The sequence below is a fragment of the Calonectris borealis genome, chromosome 3, assembly GCF_964195595.1.
Source record: "Calonectris borealis chromosome 3, bCalBor7.hap1.2, whole genome shotgun sequence".
Lineage (NCBI taxonomy): Eukaryota > Metazoa > Chordata > Aves > Procellariiformes > Procellariidae > Calonectris > Calonectris borealis.
The window spans coordinates 4,205,813-4,226,494 of record NC_134314.1 but is presented as its reverse complement, the minus strand read 5'-3'; the positions used below and the strand labels follow the sequence as shown (position 1 = coordinate 4,226,494).

The 20,682-nt window shown below is 44.1% G+C and overlaps 1 protein-coding gene across 1 annotated transcript; it reads right to left on the bottom strand.

The window, feature by feature from the left end:
* Positions 1–4,828: 4,828 nt before the first annotated feature.
* On the bottom strand, positions 4,829–5,338 carry LOC142081293 (gallinacin-10-like). The gene is made up of 2 exons (XM_075147996.1): positions 5,219–5,338; positions 4,829–4,965 (listed from the first exon to the last, which is right to left on the bottom strand). Exons 1-2 carry the CDS (start codon positions 5,274–5,276, stop codon positions 4,829–4,831), a joined length of 195 nt encoding a protein of 64 aa, XP_075004097.1. The 5' UTR covers positions 5,277–5,338.
* Between the last annotated feature and the right edge of the window lie 15,344 nt (positions 5,339–20,682).

The window sequence follows — 20,682 nt, the reverse complement described above, 5'->3', positions numbered from 1 at the left end:
CCATGTCCAATCTGGGTCCCTGCCGTGGAAGAGAGCTGTGGGGGGAAGAAGTCACTGATCAGCAAATTTTTGGAAAGTGCCTATCCCTATAATTTTGAAAACTGTTTCATTCATCAGGTGATCAAGGAGGAGATTTTCTGAGGACCTGTATTGGCTTTGGAAAGTGTGCATCAGTCAAGAGATCTCTTTTCTACCACCTGGCTTGTACCATAGCTTGAGCTGCACTATCAAAGAGTTTGGGTCCAGCTGCCTTCTTGCCAGCTCTCCAAGGGAAAAAGCATAGGTTTCCTAGGAGGGAAGTTCTCAATAGACATGGGATGAGGAACTTCTTAGGAAGAACTCTCAGTGGTCAGTGCATGAGAGACAAAAGCCAGCAAACTGGTGTGGAAGAAGCAGGTCTCTGTAGGGCGAGCAACACAGGAGAGCTGTGTGACCCATCCCACATGAGGCCAACCTCAGGCTCCACTCAGGGGACATGGGGAGCGCAGGGGTGAGGAAGAGACTCAAAGGGCTCCATGAAAATTGGGCAAAAAGGGGAAAGGGAGCCTGAAGTTACCCATGTATGGCAGTGAGAGCGGCTGCTGGGGTGAAACAAAAGACCTTGATGGACATATGGTACAGCATCTAGAGACAGAAGTGGAGACCACCCTGTTTGGAATAACACCTCTTTGACTTAAACACTAGAGATGTGTTTTGTTGGGACAGGAGGGAAATCTGAGGCTCAGTCTGTCCTGAATTTATCCAGACTTAATACAGAGACTTTTTTCAGGAGAAACTTGAGGGATGGGGAACAGATCATCCATGTTTGTAGCAGTAAGTTGAATGGGACCAGGTTATGGGCAGTGAGACAATGAGACTTGCTTGCTAAATGGTCAGCTTGATGTTTAAATGTTATCAGGACCTTTGTTTGGGTCAGCTAGCCATCTCCTGAACAAATCTTGGGCATGGTTCAGGGGTTAGCATAGACCAGGGACAGTTCTTGGTACACATCTTGAATGCAACAGTCTTATTTTGGAGGCAAAGAGATCTGGTGGGTAGTATTCCACTTCACCAGAAAACTGTCCGTGGACTTTTTGGTTGTTAATATAAATGTAAGATTACTCCAGTCAGGCAGATTACTTGAGAGAGCTTCAAACATGGGTTACTGCTAAATCCTCAAGCCTTTTCTGTCGAAGAAGCCGCTGAAGTAGGTGGAATATGTAGCCCTCAGGTGTCATTTAATACTTACAGAGTATGGTCCTGTCGTAGATGTTGATTCAGAAGAAAGTGATCTAGCCCCTTTTGACAGATCCAAAGTTGCAGAAGTCAAGAGATTTTTTTTCTTGCACAAATACAGTTTATAAAAATCTTTTGCAAAATCTTTGCAAAATAACAAGCAAATGTTGGACATGTTGTTCTCAGACTAACAGGACAAGAGTGTTGTCAATGGGGAAGTTAAGATAAGAGGAAGGAAATAAAATGCTGCACAATCTCTCTGTTAATTTGACCTTTTTTGATTTCTGCATTTCCTTCATGTTTCTGATTGGAGTTCTTTTTAGACTCTTTAGATGTAAAAAAAGGCTACAGTTGTGGGGAAGGAACATCTCTTTCTTTGGCTTGATACAGCTCCAGATTCGGAGACATGAGGATCAATTAAATTGCTTAAAAATAGGCGCCAGTGCCATGGTGAAACCCCTAGTTTTTTTGTGATGCACCTGGATGAAATCAGCCCTGTGTTGCCCTAAGATCCTTTCAAGACAGATGTAGGAAATTTACTCCAAAAAAAATGGGCTTCTTGCCTCCATGACTAGTTGTGATAGGAGAAAAGAAATTGATTGTGCATCTGTAACTATGGGAGGAAACAATGAAAAACACCTTGGTTTTGCATTTTTAGCACTATAGAACTCATGGCTATATCAGTACGACTGAATAAAACAGGACATTAAATTTACTTTTATGACTGCTATTGAACACAGGTCTGATGTTTTCAAAAACAGTCTATATATCACCCCAAATCTTGTTTCTGGGTAGAGATAGTTCAGACCCCAACACTCTGTTTATGAAGTCAGGAATATATACATGTATATATGTATATAAAGTTTGCAATACTGGAGGTGTTCCTTGACTGCCATTTTGTCATCCACTCACTCGCTACCAAGAGTTGTTTCTACAGTTCTTCACACCCAATTTTCAGTCTTGTCATCCTGAATACTTTAGTATCATCATCAAACCTGGTTGCTGTTGTACCCATCCCCTTTTTCATATCACTTGGGAATATGTGAGACTGCATGGACTTATTTGTTTACAAAGATTGCATTACTCAATAAGCCTTGAGTTAAAACCACAGGGAAAATTACCCTTAATAACATAAGACATCACAGTTGTTGGTTTAAGAAGACATTTATTTTTGTGTGTGAATAAAATAATAATATATATATTGCTTCACATCCTCCAAGAGCTGCATGAACCTGAACTGATTGAACATCCAAACATCCCCGTGAGGTAGGCTGGAATAGGTGGCCAAGGTGCCAAAGTGGCTTGCATGTTAAAAGCAAAAAAGGGAGTGACTTCAGCGAGGAAAAACCTGGATCTCCAGAAGCGGTGTGCTAACAGGACGTGCCCTCTGGAAGCTTCTTTTAATGCTCATTTGCAGGAGGGTTTAGATAGAGGAGGAATCCATCAAAATAATCTCCCCAAGGCTGTGGAAATGTTGCTGGTACAAGGGCACTGACCCAGGAAAGCCTTCTCTTACTCTGCCAAAATCCTGTAAGTATACAAAGGGTCTCATTATTTTGCTGAAGTGTAGTCTAAGCTCACTCTCTAAAAGCCTTAATACCTGCTAATTACCTTTCAGAATAAATGTACAGGGTGGGTTCAGCCTGCAGGTTTCAAAACCTGTATTTAGATGCCTACATGCATGCTGGGTATCTAGGTCTGTGGATATCCAGTCCACATGAACTATGGTCCCTGGCAAACTAGGTGTATTACCACTAGTAATAAAATTTTGATTCCGCTCACTCCAAAATAAAGATCAAAGATTTGATTTAATTTCTTAATCACACAAGTGCCATTTCAAGAGCTCTGGGGTATCTGCTTGGACTCCAGCCATCTTTTCTGAAAAGCAATGTTTTCCCATAGGTCATGAGCTATCTCAACCAGACCTGTATATATGTTTTAAATACTCCACGGCACCTCAAATGCCACTAAACATCTCAATGTAGCTTACTGAATTAAACTCTCTATGTCCAATTTCAAAGATTTCTTTTCAAGCAGCTCAGTAGGTTGAATCCTCAGCTGGAAAAAAAATTATATTGTGTCTCAGAATACCCTGTTGGTTTCAACTTCTGCTGTTGTATTTATCAACCCAGCTGAAAATCTAACAGCCCAATAGGAGGAGTTTTAATCCTGAACATTAGCATCCATCAATATCATATATGGGTACATTCTTCTGAGAAAAAGTATTTCTGTAGAAAAACTAACACCTGGAACCAAACTCAAGAGGTCTTGTTCTTTTCCCATCCCCAATTCTCCTTGGCTCAGGCCCAACAGATGTTCTTACAGAAGTTTGATGTTGGAGATCTGCCATCTGCTCCTACCAGTCTATTCGCTATCAGTAGAAATTGCTTCCTAAAGAGAATGATCATTCACAGAGACTGAGGGACAGAGTCATCCCTTTATAAAATCATCTAATACCAGGTCGCTTCTCTACCATTTACTCTCCTGAGTTCCTAAGTGGATGCTTCCTCAGCATCTTAATCTCCTGACAATAAACATATCCTAATATTGGTATGACTTGAGTTTCCTGAAACCACTGTCTGACAGAGGATCCCCAGGTGCTGAACAAATGCTATGAAACCTCTTCCCTAGAGCCATCTCATCACACTTCCTTCAGATTCTGGGAACCTTTAAACCCTGGCAAGTCTATAAGTAACAGAATAAGGAGTTCTGGAAAATTTAGAAAATACAGATCTGAATCCATCCTTTATTTTGAACCGGGCTCTGTCTGGTCACATCAATGGCTGAGGATCTGCCTGAACATCTCCTGTTGGGATGAGTTATGTCATCACACCTGTCCTTTTCATTAAAAGACACAGGAACCTCTCCTAATTTGCCACCAAATTCAGTGTATGTGATAGACCGTTGCTGCAGATGGCAATGATCGTCACATGGTAATCAGTTAAACAAAACAGTTGTAAGAATTAAATGCCTGAGGAGTATGTGTTATCCTAACCTAAAGTGCATTCCCCTAAAACATATTCAACACTTTAAGGAAAGAAGAAGTGTTGCTATCAGGGAAACTCCAGACATTATTAGAAAATAGTCTCCAAAGTCAAAAGTGAAATGCACACCCAGTTGTCTCCAGTCACTAACAAATTCACTCTTCACCTTTCTACAAGCTCTACAGTGGTGAGAGGAAGAAGAGATGGGACGAGAATGAGAAGCAGAGTTCTGTGAACATTTTTCCTCCTTTAAAATTTAATTTTCTAGGTCATTTTAGAAATGAAAAGAACAGAGGAAGGAAGGAGACATTGTTTCCCTTGATGGGTGAAAATACTGTGAGATATTTTCCTAATAATTTCTTGAAAAAACATTTTTTTTTTCCCCATAAAAATTCAAAATAAAGGGAAATTTTGACCCTCCTGAACTTTTGCTCTCACACATAACTTCCATCAAAATGAATTGTCTCCTTAAACACGCATCTACGATGTATACACGTTCATCCTCCCTCTGGACTTTCTCACAAATGGCTGCCCTGCAAGCCCCATGGAGCTGTGCATATTATTCAAAGAAAAAGTAGATAAAAAGGCAGAATAAAAATGCCCTCTGATGCCCTTCAGTCCTGTGGCACTTACTTTGAACAGCATTTCAGCAGCCCCCCGTGGCACGACCCCGAGGCAGCGAAGGTGGGTGGGCATGTCCCAGCACGGCAGAAATTTCCCTGGCTCCTGCACTCTGCGGTGTCAGCAAAAAGAGGATCTGCAGAACCTGTAGGAAAGGGAAGACATTAAAATATCAGTTTTAAGCCTCAAATTATGATGGATAAATATGCAATAAATCATGTGTTGCATTTTTAGGAAGACAGCCGTTATGAGCACAGATATTCTTGCCATCCACCGCATAGCACCATCCCGATAGCATCAGATTTTGCCTGTCAGTTGATGGTTGCTTTTTTCCTCCTATGCACATACTTCTGCTTGCAAGCCCTTTCGTTCTTTGTAGGATTTACTTTGCTTCTCACCTGGAGCAGCCTGGAAGAGGAGGAGGAGAACAGCAAAGAGCAGGTACAGGATCCTCATGGTTGCTAGTCGGTTGTCGACCGTGTGCCCCTGCAAAGCGCTTGAAAGATCGACGGAGGATGAAGTTTGTTTGAGGAAGAGGCTAGGAAAGGCACCTGGTATTTATAGAGCCTGCGGGATTGTGCAAGTTTGACGGCTGAGTGCTTTGTCAATAAGTAACTGCAAGCAACCTTCTGGAAAGCAGACCGGTTATCCCCCTTATCGCAGGTGGCGATGAAATGTGCAGTGACCATGTTGCAATCCCCAAGGGTGAATTTCTACGGACCGTGTCAGTTATGTAATGTGACCATCAGCCAAGCCCCACCGAGCCGCACCAATTCACATGGCTTTTGCTGACCTGTTTCCAATGCAGGCAGGGGGATGGGTCAGGCAAAGGGCTTGGGAGTCAACCACCGTTGGAGTCTGGTCCCAGTGTTGACCCTGGATCCGTCACGCACTGACAAGTCACATAACATTTTGTCTCCGTCTCCCCATCCCTGTCACCAGGCAGATGATGTCAAAAGCAGAGGAAAGCATTGGCAAACACTTGAGTCGATGAAACTTTGCTTTGTCACTTTTTAAACAGGTTTCAGGACATCCTCACCCACTGCAGAGGGCTGACACAAAGCTCTCTCCCTCCTTTAATTCTCACTTATATGCCCCTTTGAGTGCTTTGCATTTTTAGCAGCTTTTGACATCCCCTTTTTGTTTCCCCTCATATTGCCCCAATTGGGAGAATTGGGTTGGGAGAATGAGCTGATTCCATAAGAATTTATGAAGTTGCATCGTGATTATGGGTGTGGTGGCTCTCCTTGCAGCGAAGGCAAGGTGATTTCCAGATTCAAAGTAAAATGGTAGCAACTGATTGAACCAGTGACCGATTCTGAGTTCCTGGAGGACCTTTCAGTGGCTAATTTTAGCCCTGGCAGAGTTGAGTTTGCAGTATGTGAGGTGCAGACCTGTGATATTGATTTTTAAAAGACTGAGTTCAGCTGAAATGGCTGGGCAGACATAATACCTCGAAGTGCAACGTCTTCTTGGGCTCCACTTCAAAGCATGATCCCCATGGCTGTAAATTTTCTGGGAAGCATTGGTTAGGGGATCAAAACACTGAAGGTTCTTCTTCATGAAATCCTGGGTTTGTAAATGTCAAAGGACTGCCACAGCTTTGCATCCATGGGAATCCTCCCTTTGCCCAAATACTGTCACACATAATAAACAGGTTAATCTCTGTCAAAGCCCAGATGTTTCTGCAGTTCCTAGCTCTGGCATTCTGGTTCAGTGGTTTGCTTCCTTATTACCTCGTTTATTATACTTAGCTGGGAGTTAATGGTATTTTTGTTCTAAGAATTATTAGTAGGATGAAAACATTACTGATGTTTATGTTTAATCTACCTACTAACAGGCAAGCTTAAGCAGCTGGGAAAGTAGTCATATAGTGGGACACCCTGACAGAGAGACAGACAGCTGACCTGCAACATGAATGTGAAGAAACCAGGAAACGAAACCCTTTTGTTTTTATGAAGACCCATTGAAATACGAATTTCTCCCATCTGACTTTCATTTAGACAGGACAACAGTGTTGTGACCTTCTGCACACAGAAGTGTGTTTTTTGAGCACTCATGGCTCCCTAAAGAAGTTCATGTTAAGGAGGAATCATGTTTTCCCCAAATAAAATCAGAATGTGGCATTGGGGAAAATGGTGACTACCCTTTGCTATCATGTGCAGTGTTTGAACAAGCTCCGCTTGCTTTCAGGGCTGTACTGTTTCCCACCTGTGCAACACTATAAATCTATTATCAGATTCAAATTATTTAAATTTCAGTGACACAAATTGCCACAGCATTCATAGATCTTGTGCCAAGGGAGGTTTAGGCTGGACGTTAGGAGAAATTTCTTTACTGAAAGAGTGGTCAGGCCTTGGAACAGGCTGCCCAGGGAAGTGGTGGAGTCCCCATCCCTGGAGGTATTTAAAAGACATGTAGATGAGGTGCTTAGGGACATGGTGTAGTGGGTATGGTGGTGTTGGGTTGATGGTTGGACTCGATGATCTTAGAGGTCTTTTCCAACCTTAATGATTCTATGATTCTATGATTCTATGCTGAACAACCTTATTTCTTGCAGAAGGAAAGCAGCCCTCGAGGAAAGTGAGCAACATTTTAAACCCTGCTAGCACAGGCAGCCTGAAAATGTCATTCAGAGCAATAGGAAAATTCCATGACTTTGGCTCTTAGTAAAAACAGACAGGGGCAAGCTGGCTGCTTAAAACCAGGTCAAACTTGTATAAAATGCCTGAAGGGCAGAGCAATTTGTTCAGCACAGCAGTGACCTGGGGCTGGAACATGACAGTGTGTGCATCGAGCTGTGTCCCATGGCAGTCAAGGCCAGAAGGAGTCCTGGAGATCTCTGTTGAACGTTCATTTCCAGACATGAGGTGGGAACTCAAGGAGTTGGAGGTACCTACTCCAGAGAAATCAAGCTCTCTAAGCAAACAGGTGTTGGGGGGACTTTACTTAAAATCTTACGCAAGAATACTGCAATGCAAATAAGACATAAAAGATTCCATGAGAATATTGGTAGCAGACAAGAGAAAGGGAAGCCACACATGACACTGAAAAGATATTTAATCTTGCCTTTAAGATCAGGAAGAGATGGCCAGCTTATAATAGCAGAAGCTCCCTTACCTGTGCTCCAACAGCTGTTTCCAGAGAAGAACTTGGTACATCAGCAAACGGAGATCTCTGGATGATCATGAAGGACACAATATCTCAGAATGGTGCTTCCCTTATTTCTCTCTATTTTGTAAATCTGTAAGGTATGAGTAGATATTTATGTTTTGATGTTTGCAATCCAATTTTGCTGAATTTTGCCTTAGCAGCACAGCTTTCCAAAGGTGATATTGCTAGCAAAATCTGCAGTGCTGATTCGGGCTAGCCCTTGCAAACATCACCTCCTTCTGATTGATAAAGGAGCACACAATGACTGAGTAGATTTCTCGGTGTTCTGCAAGGCAGGCATTTTTCTTCTCTTCTTCCCTTCTTGGTTGACAAACTGTTTCCCATAAAAGTTCATAATAAGAGTCGTATACGGTGTTGATTGCTTTTGGCATCAACATTTTCTCAATGAAGTTCTCTTAAGCACAACTTCACAGCTAATGGCTAATAAAATGTTGAGACGAGGGTTTTTTAGAGTCTAAAAACTATTATACTTTTGAGAATGGTTATTTATAACGGGATACATGTATTTGGACACTGGTAAGACTTGATTTTGCCATTTTAACTATAAGTATGCCTCTAAAACCGCATAGGCACATGGTTATTTATGAAAGCATATGCTAACGTCCCAGTAAAACCACGTTCACTGCCATGTCCATTTATTAACTTGCCATTCCACAGGGTACCCTTTGGTATTGTCTTGCTCAGGGCACAATAAGAACGGGAACATGAAGGCTTATGTTGTTTCATCCATGGAGCTATATTAGTGGAAATCCTCTAATAGATACAGTTTGCTCTTGTGCAAAATATTCCCACAAGTGACTTGTCAGTAGAGTGTTTTTATGCTGTTTCACATGGGCTAAATGGGTGCACAAGGCTCAAAGCAAAGACCGTCAGGCACATTTTACCTCTGTTCTTCCATCATCTTGGGTGCCATCACGCGGCACGTACAGGACAACCAGGTGATCAGGCCCAGTCAGCATGGATTTCTGAAAGGCAGGTCCTGCTTGACTGAGCTGATCTCCTTCTATGACAAGGTGACCCATCTAGTGGATGAGGGAAAGGCTGTGGATATTATCCACCTAGACTTTAGTAAAGCCTTTGACACCGTTTCCCACAGCATTCTCCTGGAGAAACTGGCTGCTCATGGCTTGGTCTGGCGTACTCTTTGCTTGGTAAAAAGTTCACTGGATGGCTGGGCCCAGAGTTGTGGTGAGTGGAGTTCAATCCAGTTGGTGGCCGGTCACAAGTGGTGTTCCACAGGAATCAGTTTTGGGGCCAGTTCTGTTTCATATCTTGATCAATGATCTGGACGAGGGGATCGAGTGCTCAGTAAGTTTGCAGATGACACCAAGTTGGGCAGGAGCGTTGATCTGCTCGAGGGTAGGAAGGCTCTGCAGAGGGACCTGGACAGGCTGGATCAATGGGCTGAGGCCAACTGTATGAGATTCAACTGAATATTGTGTTCAGTTTTGGGCCCCTCACGACAAGAAGGACATTGAGGTGCTGGAGCGTGTCCAGAGGAGGGCAACGAAGCTGGTGAAGGGCCTGGAGCACAAGTCTGATGGGGAGCGGCTGAGGGAACTGGGGTTGTTCAGCCTGGAGAAGAGGAGGCTGAGGGGAGACCTCATCGCGCTCTACAACTACCTGAAAGGAGGTTGTAGCGAGATGGGGGTTGGTCTCTTCTCCCAAGTAACAAGCGATAGGATGAGAGGAAATGGCCTCAAGTTGCACCAAGGGAGGTTTAGATTGGACATTAGGAGAAATTTCTTTACTGAAAGATGGTCAGGCCTTGGAACAGGCTGCCCAGGGCAGTGGCTGAGTCACCATCCCTGGAAGTATTTAAAAGACGTGTAGATGTGGTGCTTAGGGACATGGTTTAGTGGTGGACTTGGCAGTGCTGGGTTAACGGTTGGACTTGATGATCTTAAAGGTCTTTTCCAACCTAAACGATTCTATGATTCTATGATCCTATGATCAGTCCTCACTGTGCTTGTGATAGCTAAAACAGTCCTCTATTGGAGAAATTCCTTAAACCTTTTAGAGGAAAAAAAGTACAGCAAAGAGCAGTTAAAGAATCCTGATGTGCAAGAGACTTGCTAGCGTCAGTGAAAAGGCACAAACCTGCGGTGGGCAGAAGAGGTGGCTGCAGAGCCTGTGTGCATGTAAGGTTCAGGGATGCTGCAAGGCTGAGGTCTGGGAACTTAGTCAATTATTACCTACCCTTGGTTGCTTTGATCTCAATTGCATGTGGCCTCATGTTGCAATCCATACAGTGAGTCAACATTAAATAGACCTGTACATGATGACGCTGAAAATCAGCGTAGAGAATGTAATGTCCTCTGCGCCCCTAAAGCCTGTGCAAAAGGAAGATTCCTTTGTAAAGATGAGGGTGAGGAGGAATAATAATCAGTGTTCGAGAGGAAGGCTGGAAGGCAGGATCTGCTGTACGTTATGGAGAAAATACTAGTGCTTCTCCAGTCTTTCGTGATGAGTTTCCTGATCTGTCACACGGCGCTAATGTTGCTGGAGTGATGCTTTTCCTGGAAGGGGCTGAGGCTTCTGTGTGGATGTTATCATATGAAATAGTGCAGAAGCTTTAATTTTTAAGAATTGCTGTGCAGTTGGCTACGAACTAAAACACCAGAAGTGTGTTCATTAGACCGTGAGCAGTGTCTACATGCTTCTCTCTGTGCAGCACCAAAATGGTTACTCCTGTGGTGTATCAGGGGGATTTCTGTTGACTCTGGTACTGTCATCAACAAAACTAAAATCACTGGAGCTCCTTCGGCTCTTGTTAGGTAGGAAGCTGCTAATGCTGCAGCCACAGGAATTGGAGTCATATATATATCACAGGTCAGCATGGCATTGACCTTCACCTGCATACGCATGCTTGTTTTCAGGTGTAATAGACAAGTCCGTTGTGTCTGCTACATCCAAAATCTCATTATAACCTGTTGAGTTGTAGCTAATACAGTTAGTAGAGTCTGAACAGTGATTCAGCTGACCTCTCTGTGTCTGGACAAACAGATTAAAAAATGCCAGGACATCATCACTGAAACTTGATCCTCCATAATATTAAATTATTAGAACAGCCCTGGCAGTTTTGGCCTCTGCTAGCTCTCTGCCAAAAATGCCTGGGCTGTTTCAATGATTAGTCCTGGCTAGGAACTATTCCAGCAGGCAGTCTGATGTGGTAACCTTGTTTTGGAGGCTAAGACAGTTGCGCAATATGGGTATGGTCACATCACGCTGTAGGATCTCAGGACCTAGCGAAAGGCACTATTACTAGTACAGAAGTATAGCTTTCCAGTCTGTATTCACAACTGATCATATTACAGGTATTCATATTTGTTTGGTTTTGCACCAATTGCAAATGAGTCTTTGACCAGGTGCTGGAGCAACTGCCTCCCTTCCCTCTACCCATAGCTCAGCTGTCTTGAACACCTCTTTGCCCTGGTGCTAGCAATCCTTCCTGTGCTATAAACGACTTGGGATTAAGACAACTATCTTCTACACAGATCGGTGTCTTGATTAAGGTTTGGAGTTCCACAGGGTTTTCTCCCTGTGCCTGTCACAGTGATTAGGTGCTTGTGAGCGACATCTAAATCCCACGTGGGAAGTCAACCATTGCAGATCTCTACTTGGACAGATGACACACAATGAGGGATAATACTAAAAGAAAATGCATCTAACAAACAAAATATGCCCATGGAGTTATAAAAGATGACTTGAAATATAATCCTCTGAAGAACAAAGGAAACAAGCCACCTGGAGGACTCCCTTATAATAAACACCTAGTTAGTTCAACTTACTTAGTTACTTCATTTCTAGCCCTCTGGAAAGCAGCTCACGTCTTCTGAGGTCAATATGGCAGGCAAAACCCGGTTATGTAAACCGTGACATAATCAAGTACATAATCAATTTCCAATGAACTCATCAGTGCACTGTGTAATGCACGCAGGGGCTGGAGGTGTATGTGGTATTTGCTTTCTACCACCCGGTGGGCAGCACCTGGCTGGGAACCAAAAGCTCTTTCCTTGCACCTTCATCACCAAAATGTTTGCTTCCCAATCTCTAGTTTAAGACAAGTTTCAGTTAATTTTCTTGCTGGGTTGGAAATACCTCAATATGTGACTATGCCATTTCTTAGAGGTCAGAGACAGGACCCTAAGTGTCTTCTTGATATCTGCTGTCTCTGTCCCTTAAATATCTCCTTGAGGATAAGCATCTGTCAGGTGAGCCTCTGGGAGCACCATGTAAATCTGCTCTCTGCCTCTCTCCTTATTTCATCTCCCCATCCGTGGATGGTGTTTCCCTACCACTCTGGCCCCTATACTGGGGAATGAGGCTTGATCCAATCTTAACTGGGAGCAGGACTGATACTGCAGCATCTGCAGAGGCCAGCCTGAAAGAGTCCCTCAAAAGGAAAGGGAAGCCGCTGAGTTGTTAATTTTTGAACTCCCTTGTTCACAGACACACTGATAGGGCATAAGCCAATCTGATTTTCATCTGCTGAAGTTGACAAAATGCTCAAGGCCATTTGCAGGGATCCAACCCCACAGCAGCTAAGAGGGTCACTTCCAGCCTTCTGCATAAAGGTCTCCACAGAGCCACCCACGGCTAATAGCTCCCGCTCCCCTGTGCATGACTTTGCTGGGAAACGATGCCTTTAATGGCAGCACCTCAACCGCCCCCTCCTAGGATGGGATTCCTCCTGGGTAATGAGCCAGACACTGCCGGTCAAATGACCTTTGGAAAGGCCAAGACTTGCTAGCAGCATTATGGGCTGCCTTTCTCGAGAGTCCTCTGTACAGATTTCACACCCACGGCTTTGCTGGGGATGTAAAACACAGTTTCACCCGCCCTTCACCTTCATCTCCAGCCATTCAGAGGGGCACTGTGTATGGTTTTGTGGGTGTTGGTACAAAGAGCACGCGTAAAGGTTTAGCCTTGGTAAAGACTTAGAAAAATCTAGCAAAAAGCCTAACTCCTTATCAATGCAAAAATGTGTCACCTCTTCACAGGCAAGACCCACGGATCACTGCTCTTTAGGTAGGACCTGCAAGGCAGAGTCCTCTGGGCTACCTGGTCAGATCATCTGAAGCTGATTGTGAATAGGTGCATATTTAGCCTCAAAATCTGGGTTTTCTTTTCTGTCTAATGCCTTCCATTGGGTTGGGGCAGAAGGATACATAATGAATAGGGAAATTTTGGTACGCCAAAAGTTATTCTGGTATACCTTCCTGTGTGCTGATGGAGTCTTGTGATGGGTGACAGTGGAGCCAGTCCAACAGTGGGTCAGATGGAGGTTGCCAGAGGAAGGATGGGAAGGAGAGTTGTGTCAACGATGCAACTAAACATGACAGGGACCATTCATAAGGCAACTAGGATGGCTGGCCCCATCCATACTCTTTCACCCTCCAGAACAAGGTGGCTGAATTAAAACTATCTATTGGGAATGGTCCCTGGCCCATGCCAACCCCCAGCTGTGCCCAGGGATAGTTTGGGTCATGCTAGTAGGCCTGCGTCCAAACTGTGCCCGCGTTGGTGATACAAGCCGAGAGTACAGAGCCATGACAACCTTTGTCCCTACGCTGGTTGACTTGCTAGCATGGATGTGATTCTGCCCCAGAGAATTTTGCTATGGATGTTCTCACAGGAGAGGGTAGATAGAACCTTTCCCTCTCTCCTTCCCCTCCATTCACTCCTCCTGCCCCAAAACACTCACCAGTTATGGTGCATTATTTGGACCAAAGCCGTTGCAATCACAGCACAAATAAGTGAAATCTCTTGCTTTCCCCCTACTAACTAATTGGCCCTTTTGATTAAAACAGTTCTTTATTTGTTCAGCCATTTCACCAGTGTAAAGGACATAGGTCTTTTGCAGTGATTTAGTTGCAACAACAATTTTGAGTACAGGAATATGATTTAAAGTCTAAGAACCATAAAGGAAGTAAGCAAGCAAGCAAGCTAATAAGCAAGCAAGCTGTGGGACCAAATCCTATATGGCAGACAGCTTCTGTTCTCACACAAGTGACAAAATCCCAGGGAAATGTTCATACAAAGAAAAGGAAGTTTGGTTTATTTTCCATGCACAGAAGACTAAGAAGCAGTTGATCATCTTCCACCGGTACAAACCTTGTGAAAAGGGTGTGCTGAGAGAACAACACGGCCATGAGGATGAGGCACCCAAGAAAATTGTACTGATAATAGCAAGGTGAGAAAGTCTGCCAGGTCTCCCAGCTCTTTCAGGTGGGGGAATTAATGTTACCCAGATACGTTGCATTCGCATGGCTTTCCCCCTCCCTTTCTTCAGTTGTGTAAAGTAGGCACCTCACCCTGCTGGGGAGAAGGATAAACAGCGGATTTTGCCTTTTTTTCCTGATGTAAACATGTAAATGAATGTACTGTAGGCAGGAACAGTGCGATTTTTATAGACAGCTCTCCATGCCTTGTTAATCATGATTTCCTTTGCACTGGAATTTGGTAGTCTCCGTTGTACCCCATCTGGTACCCGGACAAGCCCTTCCCTCGTGGGAAGACACCGACTGGAAAGGGAAATAGAGGCACGCAGATAAGCAGACAGAGGAGGGGAGAGCAGCCAGGAATCTGCTGAGTCTTGTTAAGGTATTGGACATGATTCAGTGGCAGCTGGACTTGCCTTGCTGGGTAATTGTGCAACTAATTGATGCTTACAGCAAATTTAAATTATTTGGGATAGCGATAGAAGTGGTATCTGAGCTACTCTGGCACCATCATCTGTGTGTCCTTTTCTTTCCTGATCAATGAGGAAAATTGCTCACAATCCTCTTTCTGGCAGTTTGTATATTTGAAAACGATCAGGCAAATTCCCAGGAAAACACCCTGAAAGGGTGGTGAGCACAGAAACCCGTCCCATTTCTGGAAGTAAGCGTCAGTGGGAAGCTCACAGAGTGTATCAAGGAAAATATGAGGCTCTGCCTGTCTTTTTCTTAATCTTTTCTGTGGACATCTGGACCGCTATAAGAGACAGGACCCTGGAGCAGATGTGGAATGACTCTGCACAACCTTTCCTAACTTTCGTATGAGATGACTTGCCTAAGATCTCACAGAAGGTTGGTCAGGGCAGAGTCCTTCAGGCGTGGCATGGTGAGCCGCATGTGGAGCCTCCGAAGACACAGATTTGATTCCTTGCTTCAACAACCTGTCCCCAAGAAAGTTTTTCCATCCTCATGTTGGTAAAACCAGGAGAAGATTTTATCTCCCTTCCTTCCCAGGGGTATTGTAAGAATTAATGTATGAACGGCGACAATGCTTTTTTGTCCCAGATGCCAATACATCTGAGATGCTGTAAGGAAAAAGACTCTTTGGTATTATTCCTCTATCAACCTTGGGAGAAGGGGAATGATGTGCTGAGCAGGGCCATATGCTCCAGCTCCATCTTGTCACTTTCTTTCTAGGAAGAGATTCTCATCATGACTTCTTCACTGCAAATATAAGGCATGAAAGTGTTGGGCACACCTCTGGGGCTTTGAAAATTCAATGAACTGTGATAGAGCAGGGAATGCTATTAGAAGAACACTTACCTTCAAACTGATTAGGTCTACCTGTATACCTCTCATTTAGACATTTATCCATTTAAAAAATTTACTCTTGATTGCATCTCACTATCAGCATTAATGTCTGCTCACAAGGATCTCCTTGTGCTTTGTTGAGGTCTTTTTGGACTTTGTTCTGACATTTGTCCAGTTCCTAAGGAGACAACTTGACATTCACTCAGGAGTATATCCTGGGCCTGCACCTGGAAAAACAAGTGAAAAACAGCAAAGAAAGGTTAAAAAAGTCATTATGAATGCAGGTCTTGAACCCGGCGTCACAATGAGATTTGAAGATTTGGTTGAAACAGTGGAATAAAAAAGTTGGACAGTTTTGGCTCAAAAAAAAAATATCTAAGAGAAAGGTGTAACGATGAGTGCATGTGTGTGTGTATGTGTGTGTGTGTTTTCAGGTTTGGGGATTGCAACAGAGGTAGATATACAAAATTGCTTTGAGTCCTTTTTATAGTTGTTTTGCCCTGAAATCATTCCAAAGAAATATTACTTGTGGATGTCTCGGCTGACAATCCATCTCATACCACATTTGGTTTATGGTCTCATTTTAAAGATATCAGTGTACTATCTGAAAGCCCTTCTGCCTCCTGTTATCAGCCACATGCTAGCACCAAAATATATATTGGGAAAGAAATAATCCCCAACAACTCTCTGCTGGGGCAATCTTGACCTCACGTTTTAACATAAGAACAGAGCAACGTACTATTGGACCACCTACGCCTAGACCTTTCTGACCTTGCTGGTACTGTCTGCCTTCACAGCCTCCTGTGGCAGCAAGGTTGACAAATTTGCTGTCTGCAAATGTCAAGATGTCTTTCCTGGGTTGTAACTGCCAGTCCAGTGTGACAGCCTGGGTTATTGTTCCCTAGATGTAGTGTACTGATACGCTTCTACCATCTATTTTCCTACTCACTCCATTTTATGAAATTCCTTGCAACTGGCTTTTAAATATTTGAAATAAAAATTGCAAACCTGGAGATTCCACTCTTTGCTTCTTTTTCCATGTCATTGCTGAAGACACTTAAAAAAATTGACCCACACACTGAAGATGGGGGCACCCCATGGATGACCAGCAGTCACAGCCCTGGCACCTCCATCCTGCTCTGCACTAAGGCAGGGGTGAGATGTAAATAGAGATAAGGATGAGAGCCTCCAGGGATAGGCCTGACCAGAGAAAACAGGAGACCCAAAGCTTGGGATTTGGATCTTAATAGACTCCATCGCTTCTCCAGCAGCTGCTTCAGTGATGATTCAGATACTGAGGGAAAAAGAGTCTAAAGACCTTGTTATTGGCACCAGTGCCCAGGAGTTAGCCTCCCTCCACAAACAGGAGGATCTTTATCCTTAAAAAAGGTCCAGCAGAACAAAAATGACCTTACCTTGATCACTAACAGGGAGATGTGACCTTGTCCTCAACTTAGACACTGAGCCTTGAGTCGACAGGGTGGAGGGAAATGAAAATGAAACTTCAGCTTCCAGTGCAGTCATGGGATCGTGCTAGAAGTGAGCATAGCCCAGTGACACAGGAATGGCACAGATGCTTATAGAGCCAGAAAAAATTCTCACTGCCTGACAATATATTTAAAGTAGCTGTAATTATTTTCACCAGATACAAAAAATCCCGTGCTGGATCCAATCTAGTGCTGTGAGCCGGGGTCCCAACTCAGGAAAGCTGGGCTTGTGCTCACAGGCTTCATGTTCTATCTCATTCTATCTTCATGTTCTCTTCTGGTCAAGCCCATTATATGTCAATATTTAGAGTAAACTGTTTTGGACCTCAAATGGACTGGTCACAATTTTCTGAGAACTGGATTTTCATTGGAAAATAAAGATATATCTGAAACAGCATTTGTTACAAGGATTTATAATTTTATGGAATATTTTAAGCCTTTCTCCCTCACATTTCCCTATCTGATACAGCCTCAAAACTGTCCTTGTTTATGGAAGGTAGAGTGTTTTAACTAGACAAATTCAAAGAGCCTCAAGATTATTAAATAATTTGGTTACTAAGTAATCTATGACAACTTTCTTTGCATGGGAGACATCAAGTTCTACTGCCTGGTAAACTGTCCCCTTGACTAAATCTCAGCACCAGCCAGCTCTTGCCTATATTGTGACTCAAGTCACTCCTGCTTTTTTTTTTTAAAAAAAAAGACTTTAAAAAGTCTTAAAAGTTCAACCTGTTGAAGAGTGAGAATAATTGTAAATTTTGGCATTTTTTATGAAATGTAAAAACTGTTCCCATTGGCTGCAGTGAAAATAATACTTCTAACCATAAGAATACCAGAATAATACTTCTTACCAGATACCATTCTTTCAAGAGTGTGCTAGCACTCCCAGCAAAAGCATCTGGCAACCTGTACTATATCGGGTTTTTTTCATATGTGGAAGATCTGCAAAAGGAAATACCTGAGTTTCTCTCCATTCAGAGAAGTTAAAAGGACAGAAAATCACATTACAGAGACAAAGTGGTGGTATAAATCGTGCCCCTGGTTCAGCAGCGATCACAGATGAGTGAATGCACTCATCACATACAGGATTTGGATTCCAGCTGTAATGTTTTCCCCATGTGTGCATTTGGTCCACAGTCAGAAGACATGTCCCCTGCCTTTGGGTGCTCCCCTTGCTTATTTGTTTTTGGAAGAGCCAAAGACATTAAACAACAGTGAGGTAGCGACATCTGGAGGAAAGTTACCCACAAAATCCTCTGCTCACTCAACCCATCTGTCGTGGTTTAATCCCAGCCGCCACTGAGCACCACGCAGCCGCTCGCTCACTCCCCCCGGGTGGGATGGGGGAGAGAATCAGAAGGGTAAAAGTGAGAAAACTCGTGGGCTGAGATAAAGACAGTTTAATAGGGAAAGCAAAAGCCGCGCACGCAAGCAAAGCAAAACAAGGAATTCATTCACTCCTTCCCATCAGCAGGCAGGTATCAGCCATCTCCAGGAAAGCAGGGTTCCATTACATGTAACGGTTACTTGGGAAGACAAACGCCATCACCCCGAACGTCCCCCCCTTCCTTCTTCTTCCCCCAGCCTTATATGCTGAGCATGACATCATATGGTATGGAATAGCCCATTGGCCAGCTGGGCCAGCCGTCCCGGCCACACTCCCTCCCAGCCCCCCGCGCACCTGGCAGGGCACAGGAAGATGAAAAGTCCTTGACTAGCGTAAACAATATCTAACCAAAACATCAGTGTGTCATCAACATTATTCTCACACTACATCCAAAACACAGCACTATACCAGCTAATAGGAAGAAAATCAACTCCATCCCAGCCGAAACCAGGACACCATCGGTGACACACCAGGAGTTTTGGGACGTGGGATAGGAGCCCTTAGGTCTATGTTCATCAGATGATAAGTGAGCATGGGAGTCACGGAAGGACTTACACTTAGTTTTTTGGTACAGGGTTAGGAACAGTGGAAGCACCCTGAAGGACCTTGCTCTCCTTCATTCATCATATTCTTCTGCCTTCTGTCTGTGGCTGTGATTCCCAGGCAACGTCAGGCTTAGGGCATCCCCAGGGCTCTCTAGATCTGTGATCCCCAGCTGTGAGATGGTCTGAGCACAGGAGTTGTCTATTTTCCCCTTTACCTCCATCCCCCAAGACACTTGTGAGTGGTGCCAGGCAAGCTATGGGCAGAAAGGGGGTCTTCCAGGGCTGGGTGGTCAGACAGGACAGCCTGTGTCTTGGTAGATTAAGCCCCTTGCACTTTCAGGCCAGCAGCATTGCCAAAGCCCACGTGCAATCTCACCACCCATAAATCCATGGAAATTACCTTTTTGAGACACTCCATCTACCAGATACCTTTAGCTGATCTTCCTCACAGGCTAAATTACATTTGGGTGGCTACATGAGCTTCTGAAGATGTTAATCCAGTAGTATGTTCCGATATCGCCATTCAGCTGTTGTCCAAACATCAGGAACATGCCTGAATTTGTTGGAGGTGTGAGCTCAAGGCTGCCTTGTTAGGTGAGTCTCACACTTGTGTTTTCTCATGGACTTTTGGGTCAATGCCCTCTGTGTGCAGGATGCAGAACTGTGGGACTTTTCTTCCTGCTAAATGCCTGATTCTGGCACAGGCGTGGCAGCCTGGGCCTCCTGTGGGAAGGTGCACGCCTGGTGTGGGTACAGCTAGAGAAATTATTTTTTTTCCCCCTACCCTTTTCTTGCCTTTCTCATTGCTCCATTGTCTCTTTTCATTATGCCCCCTGTTTATGTCTTTTAAAATTCACCCTTAAAGAGTCCTTAAAAGCGTTCAACTGCTTTTAATGAACTACAACTCATACAAGGTCATTTCCATAGCTTTGAGTGTCTTTTTTTTCCAGACCTCCATCCCCTATCTCCATCTCACCAAGAAATGCATGGTGGACCAGGAAGAGAGCAAGTAGAGTGTTAAAGATCCTGATGACTAGTCCTGACAGTGGGGCTTCAGTTCCTCACAGCCAGGTGTTTCAACAGAATCAAAGGAAAGACACTGACATAGTGGAACAAGTCCAGTGAGAGCCACCAAGGTGGCGGTGGACTTGGGTACTTGAGATGTAAGGAGAGATGGAAAGAATTGGGTTTATTCAACCTGAGGAAGAACACACAACGGGATCTTATCCCAACCTGCAACCACCTAACAGCAGTGTATAGAGTAGATGGATGTAGACTTTTCTCAAAGTGCACAGTGATGAGATGGGAGGCAAAAAACACAAAGAGCAACAAGAGAACATGTTGCCACAGGGTGCCAGGCTCGCAAGGACCAGTGCTGCAATGGATAATGTGCCCTGCTATGGATCAGGAGACTGCAGGCTGGGCTTTTTGTAGAAGTCCTCATCTGGAGTCAGATGCCCTTGCCCTTCTGGAGCGGGATTGGGACCAGGAGAAGTGATACCCAGATGTGGAGTCACAGCTGGGATGTCCGCTAATCATGCCTCCTTTGTAGACATAAGGTGAGGGAAGGCTGAAGATATCCAGATACTTCCCAACACCAGTCCAGCAAGGAAAGACCACTCTGCCATGGTTCATTTACTGCCCTTCACCAGGGCTGTGGGGTATAGAGTGGGAGGGCAAAAACAAGTTGCCAATGAGTTGCCCATCTCAGTGCTACCCCATGGAGGTGGGACATCC